Source organism: Neoarius graeffei, chromosome 11, assembly GCF_027579695.1.
Source record: "Neoarius graeffei isolate fNeoGra1 chromosome 11, fNeoGra1.pri, whole genome shotgun sequence".
NCBI classification, from domain to species: Eukaryota; Metazoa; Chordata; class Actinopteri; order Siluriformes; family Ariidae; genus Neoarius; species Neoarius graeffei.
Genome location: NC_083579.1, coordinates 73,598,839 through 73,610,499, shown reverse-complemented (window position 1 = coordinate 73,610,499; position 11,661 = coordinate 73,598,839). Strand labels below are relative to the sequence as shown.

Here is an 11,661-nt window from a genome sequence, read left to right as displayed (position 1 = left end):
GATCCACAAAGCACATGTGGACTGGTTGGGCAAACTCCCATGAACCCTCGAGCACCCTATGAAGGGTATAGAGCTGGTCCAGTGTTCCGCGACCAGGACGAAAACCGCATTGTTCCTCCTGGATCCGAGGTTCGACTATTGGTCGAATTCTCCTCTCCAGTACCCTGGAGTAAACTTTCCCTGGGAGGCTGAGAAGTGTGATTCCCCTATAATTGGAGCACACTCTCCGGTCCCCTTTCTTAAAAAGAGGGACCACCACCCCAGTCTGCCACTCCAGAGGCACTGTCCCCGACCGCCACGCAATGTTGCAGAGGCATGTCAACCAAGACAGCCCCACAACATCCAGAGACTTGAGATACTCAGGGCGGATCTCATCCACCCCCGGTGCCTTGCCACCGAGGAGCTTGCAAACCACCTCAGTGACTTCGGCTTGGGTAATGGACGAGTCCACCTCTGAGTCATCAGCCTCAGTCTCCTCAGTGGAAGACATGACGGTGGGATTGAGGAGATCCTCAAAGTATTCCTTCCACCGCCCGACAATGTCCCCAGTCGAGGTCAACAGCTCCCCACCCGCACTGTAAACAGTGTTGGCAGAGTACTGCTTCCCCCTCCTGAGGCGCCGGACGGTTTGCCAGAATTTCTTCGAGGCTGACCGATAGTCCTTCTCCATGGCCTCCCCGAACTCCTCCCAGTTCCGAGTTTTTGCCTCCGCAACTGCCCGAGCTGCAGCACGCCTGGCCTGCCGATACCCGATCCCAGGAGGTTACAGTGCAAAAATAAAAGCAAAAACTACAAAAACACCCAGTATAGTACAAAATAAAGGTAAATGTAGTGCAATTTATTGTTTTATTGTTAAATTTAGTGCAAATTTGGCAAGAAGTGAGATCTGAAGAAAAAAAAAAGAAGGTATTTTTTAAATCCGGCCATATTTCCTAACAAGGGCAGCACGGTGGTGTAGTGGTTAGCGCTGTCGCCTCACAGCAAGAAGGTCCGGGTTCGAGCCCCGTGGCCGGCGAGGGCCTTTCTGTGTGGAGTTTGCATGTTCTCCCCGTGTCCGTGTGGGTTTTCTCCGGGTGCTCCGGTTTCCCCCACAGTCCAAAGACATGCAGGTTAGGTTAACTGGTGACTCTAAATTGAGCGTAGGTGTGAATGTGAGTGTGAATGGTTGTCTGTGTCTATGTGTCAGCCCTGTGATGACCTGGCGACTTGTCCAGGGTGTACCCCGCCTTTCGCCCGTAGTCAGCTGGGATAGGCTCCAGCTTGCCTGCGACCCTGTAGAACAGGATAAAGTGGCTAGAAATAATGAGATGACAGATATTTTCTAACAATGATGCTGTTTATTACGGCTTTTTAGACGTATGGCTGCGAAGCATGGACACTTCACACTAAGGATACTCAGAAGATCCAAGCTTTCGAGATGAAGTGCTACAGGAAGCTACTGAGGGTCAGCTGGACAGAACATCGCACCAACATCTCAGTTTTGGAAGAGATGGGGATGGAAAGAACACTCCTAATCATGGTAAAAGACGGAAGCTCCAGTACTTTGGACATGTCACCAGAGCCCAGAACATCTTAACCCACATCCTGCAAGGAAAGATCTGTGGCACCAGAAGCAGACGGAGGCCACGCAGGAGATGGGGAGACGACATCAGGGACCAGAGCATTTTTTAAGGATTTTCCACTAGGAGACCAACTGGTCTGGGCAATACAATCACAGGCCCCAGAGTCCGTGCGGCTGCACCGCTGCGGCATATTCTGTGATGCAAAATGGTTCACCAATCACCATACAGACAAACACACTACAGTGACTACACAGCTATCAAGAGCAATTACCAAGCACAAACGTTATGTTAAAGACACTCAAAGTTACACAGTAATGACATCGGATTCTGACATCAGCCATCTCAGTAACCAAATTTTAGTTTTGTTTTTCTTAACCAACATGATCTTGTGTGTATATCTTATAACATAGATCTTCGTTTTCCTTGTTAAATGTATACTTACATGCTACTTGGTTAATTAATTGCAACTGATTGAACCAAGGCGGCACGGTGGTGTAGTGGTTAGCGCTGTCGCCTCACAGCAAGAAGGTCCTGGTTCGAGCCCCGTGGCCGGCAAGGGCCTTTCTGTGCGGAGTTTGCATGTTCTCCCCGTGTCCGCGTGGGTTTCCTCCGGGTGCTCCGGTTTCCCCCACAGTCCAAAGACATGCAGGTTAGGTTAACTGGTGACTCTAAATTGACCGTAGGTGTGAATGTGAGTGTGAATGGTTGTCTGTGTCTATGTGTCAGCCCTGTGATGACCTGGCGACTTGTCCAGGGTGTACCCCGCCTTTCACCCGTAGTCAGCTGGGATGGGCTCCAGCTTGCCTGCGACCCTGTAGAACAGGATAAAGCGGCTAGAGATGATGAGATGAGATGATTGAACCAAATGATAAGACATAACTTGGTTTAAAATTTGGTCTCCCAGTAACTATGTTAAAAAATGCTCTGTCAGGGACTGGACAGGCAGGACACTATCAGACTGTACACAGAGGGCTCAGGACAGGATGGAAGAAGCTGGTGCTGGAAGCTACCCTCAAAATGAGGATGAGACAAGGTGAGGTGATGTGATTGGTCGAATACGTTCACGTGGCGCGCAGCTGCTGAAAAATATAATATGGAAAATAAGGCGGAGCCACGCTATCTTGCGGCTTTGACCAATAAAAATGGAGGCATGACGGAACAGCGGAATCTGATTGGTGGCGCAAAGTTCTTTCTTTGATTCCGTATATAAATAATATCAGGGCCGCTGTTTATGCGCTCTCTGTGTTCGTGGAACGGGAAGGCAGACAGACAGGCAGGCAGGCTGTGCGAGTCGATTTGATTTCCTGAGTGTATCAGAAGTTGAGTGAGGGTTAAAGCAGCAGTCCGGAGGCAGGATGGTGGACAGTGTTTACCGTACGCGCTCTCTCGGTGTGGCCGCAGTGGGCCTGCCGGATCAGTACGCGGACGGGAAAGCGGCCAGAGTGTGGCAGCTGTACATCGGAGACACCAAGAGCCGCACGCAGGAGTACCGCAGCTGGCTGGTGTCTCTGCTCAAACAGGAGGGCTGTAAGACGGTGCTGGATGTGGCTTGTGGCACTGGGTAAACACACACACACACACACACACACACACTCTGATCCTCCGCCTTCATGAACACACACATCAAACATTCACTGGGGGATTTCCACATATTGTGCTTGCTCTGCATGTCAAGGTAACCATGTTAAACATAACACAGCATGAGACTGCACTGTATTGCATTGCACGAATAACTAACCTGACCAGTTTCTATAAGAAGAGATATAATGTAATAGTGAAGAATGTGCCTTTTGATGTCACATTTCATCAATAAGCAACTTGATCTTATCAGAAAGATCAACATCCATCCATCCATCCATTATCTGTAGCTGCTTATCCTGCACTGCATTGTAAAAGAAAGCACAACTTTATTCATCACACGCTTGTGAAATTTCCTCTCTGCATTTAACCCATCTGAAGCAGTGAACACATACCCAGAGCAGTGGGCAGCCATGCTAACAGCACCCAGGGAGCAGTTGGGAGTTAGGTGCCTCGCTCAAGGGCACCTCAGCCCTTATTAACCTAACCTGCATGTCTTTGGATTGTGGGGGAAACTGGAGCACCCGGAGGAAACCCACGTGGACACGAGGAGAACATGCAAGCTCCACACGGAAAGGCCCTTGCTGGCCGCTGGGTTCAAACCCGGAACCTTCTTGCTGTGAGGTGACCGTACCGCCCCATTGCATGAACAACTAACCTGACCAGTTTCTATAAGAAGAGATATAATGTAATAGTGAAGAATGTGCCTTTGATGTCGGATTTCATCAATAAGGGACTTGATCTTATCAGAAAGTCCGTCCATCCATTTCCATCCATTATCTGTAGCCGCTTATCCTACATGCATTGTATTGCATGAACAACTAACCTGACCAGTTTCTATAAGAAGAGATATAATGTAATGGTGAAGAATGTGCCTTTGATGTCGGATTTCATCAATAAGCGACTTGATCGTATCAGAAAGTCCATCCATTATCTGTAGCCACTTATCCTACATGCATTGTATTGCATGAACAACTAACCTGACCAGTTTCTATAAGAAGAAATATAATGTAATAGTGAAGAATGTGCCTTTGATGTCGGATTTCATCAATAAGGGACTTGATCTTATCAGAAAGTCCGTCCATCCATTTCCATCCATTATCTGTAGCCACTTATCCTATATGCATTGTATTGCATGAACAACTAACCTGACCAGTTTCTATAAGAAGAGATATAATGTAATGGTGAAGAATGTGCCTTTGATGTCGGATTTCATCAATAAGCGACTTGATCGTATCAGAAAGTCCATCCATTATCTGTAGCCGCTTATCCTACATGCATTGTATTGCATGAACAACTAACCTGACCAGTTTCTATAAGGAGAGATATATTGATGAAATGTGACATCAAAGGCACATTCTTCACTATTACATTATATCTCTTATAGAAACTGGCGACTTGATCTTATCAGAAAGTCCATCCATCCATCTATTATCTGTAGCCGCTTATCCTCCATTGTATTGCATTGCATGAACAACTAACCTGACCAGTTTCTATAAGAAGAGATATATAATGTAATGGTGAAGAATGTGTGCCTTTGATGCCGCATTCAAGCTGGAGCCTATCCCAGCTGACTATGGGCGAGAGGCAGGGTACACCCTGGACAAGTCGCCAGGGCTGATGCACATGGAGACAACCAACCATTCATGCTCACGTTCACAGCTACGGTCAATTTAGAGCCACCAATTAACCTAATCTGCATGTGGGGGAAACCGGAGGAAACCCACATGGACAGCATGCAAACTCCACACAGAAAGGCCCTTGCTTGCCGTGAACCCAGGACCTTCTTGCTGTGAGGCGGCCGTGCTAACTGTTACACCACTGTGCCGCCCCTATTAGAAAGTCAGTCAAGTTTATTTCTATAGCGCTTTTAACAACAAACATTTGCAGTTGGGAGTTAGGTGCCTCGCTCAAGGGCACCTCAGCTCATGTCCGTCCCATATTAACCTAATCGCATGTCTTTGAACTGTGGGGGGAAACCAGAGCATCCAGAGGAAACCCACGCAGACACGGGGGAGAATATGATGAAGCATGGGGTAATCTCGCGCACACACACTACTGCTCCCTTTCCTCTGATCCTGTCCCTGCAGTCCCTCAGCACGTATACATTGTGTTTTCTCGCTCAGCCTTCATGAACACACACCAAACGTTCACTGGGAGATTTCCACATATTGTGCTTGCTCTGCATGTTGTCGATGAAACCATGTTAAACATATCGTTATCGGAGCCATGATAAAGCACCTCCTGGAGCAGAGAGGGTTCATGGCCTTGCTGTAGGACCTGACCATGAACTTGCAACATCATGAAGTCTAGAACATGACTTTTGCACTTGTGCATCGCTCTGGATGAGAGCATTTGCTAAATGTAATGATCTGTAACCACTCTACACTGTTAGGGAAGATATGGCCTAATGGTTCGAGAAACAGCTTTGGGACCAAAAGGTTGTAGGTTCAATTCCCTGGGCCAGTAGGAGTGGCTGAAGTGCCCTTGAGCAAGGCATGTAACCCCTAAATGCTCCCTAGGTTGCTCTGGGTACATTGTACCTCACCTTTGTATAAGAGCGTCTGCTAAATGCCTGTAATCTAATGTCCTTTCTACACTTTAGAACCTGAATCCTGCTCTGGTCTTGTTTTACGAGTATGTGTATTTACCTGAACCTGGTCCTGTCTTACATATGTTCTTGTTTTCACTTCTTCTGATGCATACACTGTGGGTGGCACAGTAGTGTAGTGATGGCACTGTTGCCTTACAGGAAGAAGGTTCTAGGTTCGAGCCCAGTACCTAACTGGAGCCTTTCTGTGTGGAGTTTGCATTACTACCCCCCCCCCCCCCCCCCCCCCCCCCCCCCCCAGTGTCTAATGCCCCTTTCCCACCAAAGCAGTTCCAGGGCTGGTTCGGGGCCAGTGCTTAGTTTGGAACCGGGTTTTCTGTTTCCACTGACAAAGAACTGGCTCTGGGGCCAGAAAAACCAGTTCCAGGCTAGCGCCAACTCTTTGCTGAGCCAGAGGAAAGAACTGCTTAGGTCGGGGGGGGGGCGGAGTTGTTAAGACCAACAACAATAGCAAGACTGCGAAAGGTCGCCATTTTTAAGTGACGAGAAGCAGCAGCTGTACAAACGCGAAGTCATCCTTTGTTGTTGCTGCTTCTTCTCCGTGTTGTTGCTTTGATGTTCGCACCAAGGTTTATGCAAACGCAGCGACGTAACTGACGTATACAGCGATGTAATGACGTGGCTCCCCTTAGCACCTCGAGCTATGGAAAAGCAAACTGGTTCTCAGCTGGCTCGCAAGTTGAACAAGTTGTGAACCAGCACTGGCCCCGAACCAGCCCTGGAACTGATTTGGTGGAAAAGGGGTATAAGTGGGTTTCTTCCAGGTGCTGTGGCTTCCCCCACAGTCCAAATACATGCAGTTAGGGTAATTGTCTACTCTAAATTGTCCATGTGCGTGACTGGTTGAGAGGAGAAAACCTCTAATATCCAGTAGAAGGCAACAGGAAACCACGACTAATTTTTCCTTTGAAATTTAGGTTGCTGAAGCTGTTAAAGCAGACCTTTTCGTCAGGCAGAATGCTAAAGAAGAAGCTGTACACTGTACGGCTGAACATTTTTGGATACCTGCCTATGACGCTCGTGTGCATGCTGTTCCAGATTAAGTCCCCCTTCAACCATATCCCTCACTTTGCTCTTAGAATAACCTTCACTCTTCCAGGAAGGCTTTTTACTAGACTTTGGAGTGTGGCTATGCTGGAACAAGATAATTAGTTGGTGCAGTCTGCATGCCAACTCATCCCAGAAGTGTTCACTGGGGTTGTGGTCAGGGCTTTGTGCAGCCACTCGAGTTCTGCTACTCAAATATTGACAAACCTTGTCTTCATGGAGCTCACATTGCCAGACATATTTGTTCTAAGCATGTTTGGTCCCTTTAGTTCCAGTGAAGAGGAAATTGGAGTGCTTTTCATATACAGACATCCTGTACAGTTCTGTACTTTCAACTTTGTGGCTACAGTTTGAGGAAGGGCCATATAATGTATCTGATCAAATTAATGGGCCACATGGGTGTGTTCAAGCAAGATAAATGTTATAGCATTGTGGATTTGCCAGCTCCAAGTTTTAAGAGCCGCTAATATAACTCATTAAATCTAATCATTTAATTAATAAGCTAAAGCAGGTGTCTCTTTAAATGTGGAATTTACTAAAAGGTCCAGGAGTCCAGACCTACAGGACCCTGGTCAAAGGCAGTGTACCTTCTCTAACATGGAGTCATTTAAGGTTCAGTCGTTTTTTTTTTTTAATGTATAAAGTTGGCCATGCCTTATCTGTATAGTGTGGGCAGCCACAGGTGATGCAGGTTTTGTTTGTTCTGTTTCATAATCTCTTTTGGGTTTGAGCCTGCCAGTCAGCTGGCGCCTTTCTGTGTGGAGTTTGCATGTTCTCCATTTCTGTGTGGGTTTTCTCTGGATGCTCCAGTTCCCTCCCCCAGTATAAAGACATACAGATTACTCTAAGGCTACATCCACACGACAACGGCAACGAGAGATTATTATTATTATTATTATATTTTTTTAAATATCGCGTCCACATGGGCAACGGATCAGTTACATTTCAGGTCCATATGGCAACGGAACGCTTGCTGAAAACGATGCAATACACATGCCACACCTCTAGGTGCACTGTAAGACTGTCCTATTGGAGACACCAGAACAATAGAAGAAGTAGACGCATGCGCATAAACCCCTTCTGTAGCTTTAGCCACATAAAGTTTTGATTTATTAATCAGTAGCATAAAACAAAAGACACGGAAAGAGGAATGAATGGGGGTAGATGGGGGGAGAGAGGAATGAATGGGGGTAGATGGAAGCCGGTACGCCAACATTCTGATATCCTCCAGAATTCTTTAATGGTCCGGAATCAATTGAATGCTACACGTTGATGGATTAATTTGTTCTTCTACGCCCTTTTTGAGGAATGTATTGTCGGACTTAAACCAACATCTGAAGAGGTGAGATCGCTCCTTATTTTTTTCCTATTTTTGCTGGCAGGATTGGTTTTGTTTTTGGAAAGCGCATGGGCAGTGCGCGGTTTTGGTTACTGCTTCCGCAGTGTTTGGACTAGTTATAGGATTTGTTGACAACTCGCATCGAGTTTGTTACACTTCTACCCGGCGTGAAGCACTGATAGTCATGTGGTTGTGACATCATCGTAAACAAATCCGTTCTACTCATCCAGACGACTTCGCAACAGCATCGTTGCCAGATTTTTCCACTCTGGGACCCGTTCTCAAAAGATTTCGTTTTGGGGCACCCAAAACGCCGGTGCCGTGTGGACGCCAGGCCGAAACGATAAACAATTTTATCAGATTCACCTGATTCATTGCTGTGTGGACAGGGCCTAAATTGCCCATAGGTGTGAATGTGAGTGGTGGTTCATCTTTGTTAGTCCAGCAATAGGTTAGTTGCCTGCCCAGGGTGTACCGTGCCCTTCAGATTTCACTGACTTCAGCCCAGTAGCTCTAACTTCTTACATGAAGACCCTAGAGTATGGAATGCCATATTATTCAAAATTAAATTAATATAAATCAATATATTCATCCATCCATTATCCGTAACCACTTATCCTGTGCAGAGTCGCAGGCAAGCTGGAGCCTATCCCAGCTGAGAGGTGGGGTACACCCTGGACAAGTCACCAGATCATTGCAGGGCTGACACACCGAGACAAACAACCATTCACACCTACAGTCAATTTAGAACCACCAATTAGCCTAACCTGCATGTCTTTGGACTGTGGGGGAAACCGGAGCACCCAGAGGAAACCCATGCAGACATGGGGAGAACATGCAAACGCCACACAAAGGTCCTTGTCGGCCACTAGGCTCGAACCCAGAACCTTCTTGTTGTGAGGTGACTGTGCTAACCACTACACCACCACAAATTTTATATAAAATAGTGTGTGTGTGTAAATTTCCTTTTTTTTTTTTGATTGTTTTGGATGGAATGGGTAGTGTGAGATGACCAGCTAGCAAAGATGTGTGCCAAAATTACTTTTTTTTTTTAAATAAAGATGGAACTACATGGGAGACCTTAAACTAAGGTCTCCCATGTAGTTCCATCTTTATTTAAAAAAAAAAGTGCAATTAGCTGCTCAATAAGTTAGTGAGCAGCTAATTGCACTTTTTTTTTAAATAAATCAAATGGAAAGACATGGTTTTAAAAGCTGATGGGATTGTGCCTTGCACCGAAGACTTGTTAGAAGTCTTCTGGTGCAGGGGTGGCTGGCGTATGTTGTAGTAGGAATTATTATTTTAACTCTTGACCTTTTTCTCCCCTAAAATGAGTTTGCAGGAGACTCAAAGTTGATGAGTTAAGCATATATTCAGTCAAAGGACAAATTGCACAAAGACAGATAACCATAAGTTTAGTGCGTGAGGTGGAGGGGAGGGAGGTTGAGCAAAAGGTGTTCAGAGAAAATAAAACAGTCAGGCATTCCAAACAGGACACTTAAATCTGTCTATCTAATCACTGATGCAGGTACATGTCCATGCACACCTTGCCCCAACCTTATGCCCTCAAAGACCTTGTGACTTTAGGCATTGCTTAACATTAGATTACTGGATATTAACCTCCCTTCTAATATCACTGCCAGCGGCAACTGCTTGAGCAGATAAATGATTTAAGATATAAACGTTGGCAATTAAGCAATTGGTTTAGGGCTGATTGTGGATCATTCATCTGGAACTTTCTCTGCTTAGAGTTCCTATGGAAGGTCCTAAGGCTGCTGTGGTGACGATCTTTGAGGCTGAGGTGAAGCAATGCCTTCCAAACAGCTGGCAGCTTTTCTCTGAAGTTCAGAAATAGTCTTCAGCCATGTAGTTATGCAACCTACACATTCCCTGCATTTCAACACATGGACTGACTAATGACTGGTATTTGGTGTGCTGTTGCTTTGGTCTGAATGTGCAAGTAATCTGTGATGTTCACTGATGGATTATAACAGGAAATAAACATGTCTTCAGGAAAGGAAAGTCCTTATGAAAGGAAAAGGGGTATAAAGGCCAATTTATGCTGACAACCATAGCGTCGCAGACAGTGTCTGCGTATCCCCCCCACCTTCGCAGACGCTCTGCGCGCACCTCCCAAAAATTGTGACCACCGCAGAAGCCTCGCAGACAGCGTCGTAGACGAGGGCTCTCATTGGTCCACTCTACATCCGCTGTACACGCACTTCCGCTTCCCTACTTTCCCGGTTTGGTTTGTTTTCACGACCGGCATTTTTAAAAACACGAGCGAAGATGGAGCAGCATGAAGAGCGGTTGATTGAGGAAGTACGTACATCTATACGACTCCAGTTCTAGTCATTATAAAAAAAAAAAAAAGTTCTAGTCATTATAAGTAACCGGAGGATAAACACTCCACTAACCACACCCACCAACTACTCCTAGCGACTTCGCGCCCCCTTGCGTTGTGCCGGTGAATAACATCGCGCACGCCTATTACTCCCCGCTCAACGATAAATTACAACTGTCTGCGAAAAGCTATCTGCGAAAGCCTTGTCGCAAGAGCATGCAGAGGCCTTAATGAATAAGTATTCTTTTGGGGGGAAAAGGGAGGCCATTTTGTAATAGTTATTGTGCAAAGGACTATGATCATTTTATAATGAGTACAGTATTTATTATACCCCCTCTCCGAAGGAGGGGTGGGTATACTGGTTTACCTCAGTCTGTCTGTATCTCCATCTGTCAAACACCCTTTTTCTCAGCAACCACAATCCTAACCACTTGGTACTAAACTTCAGCTCGGGGTTCTGTACCGTGTATGCAGTTTTCAGGTCTGTCGCGCATCAACTTCCTGTTTACCGACTGAATGTATTTATGAAACCTATAGGATGGATTTACAAAATTTTTTTTGTAACTTTTTTTTTTTTTGCCCCCCAGCAATTACAAATCACAACTGCTTGATATTTGGTGGTGCTCCCCCCCCCCCCGGTCTGTCACACATCAACTTCTTGTTTATTGACTGAATGTATTCATGAAACGTATAGCATGGATTTTGCCGCTATTTCAAGAAGCTAAATGCTATTTCAAAATGACAGTTTACCAGGATGCTACTTGAAATCCCTGGTGAGAAACACTGCTCTTTACTTGTTTCAGGGTTCATTATTTCTTGAAGTCAGCGTTTTTATAGTAAGTGTCCTATTCCTTCAATCGCTTGAATTCTGATATAAGCGAGAGCGGGGGGATACATAAGTGAGCAGTAACTCTCCATTGATCTTGTTTATTGCATTCTTTCACAATATAGTGATTTCATTTATATATTTATTGGTGCATTTACTTTTATCATGTATATCCTAGGCATACTTATTTATTTTAAACTTCATTATGACTAAAATGTTTATTCTATACTTGAGGTTGGTCTTTGCCTATCTCGGGCCAAAATTTCTCATCACAGGACCCCTGTAATTCTGTATATCGACACCAAGTTGGTGTGGATGATGCCATTATCTGTTTGCTGCAGAGGGCCTACTCCC

General features: G+C 45.7%; 1 protein-coding gene across 1 annotated transcript in view; it reads left to right on the top strand.

Annotated features, from left to right (window-relative positions):
- Positions 1–2,727: 2,727 nt before the first annotated feature.
- The window catches only part of gnmt (glycine N-methyltransferase), a 38,660-nt gene continuing 29,726 nt past the window's right edge, over positions 2,728–11,661 (top strand). The window contains exon 1 of the mRNA XM_060934707.1: positions 2,728–3,123. Coding sequence (XP_060790690.1) covers positions 2,918–3,123 — 206 coding nt within the window. The 5' untranslated portion in view covers positions 2,728–2,917. The remainder of the gene's footprint in view (positions 3,124–11,661) is intronic.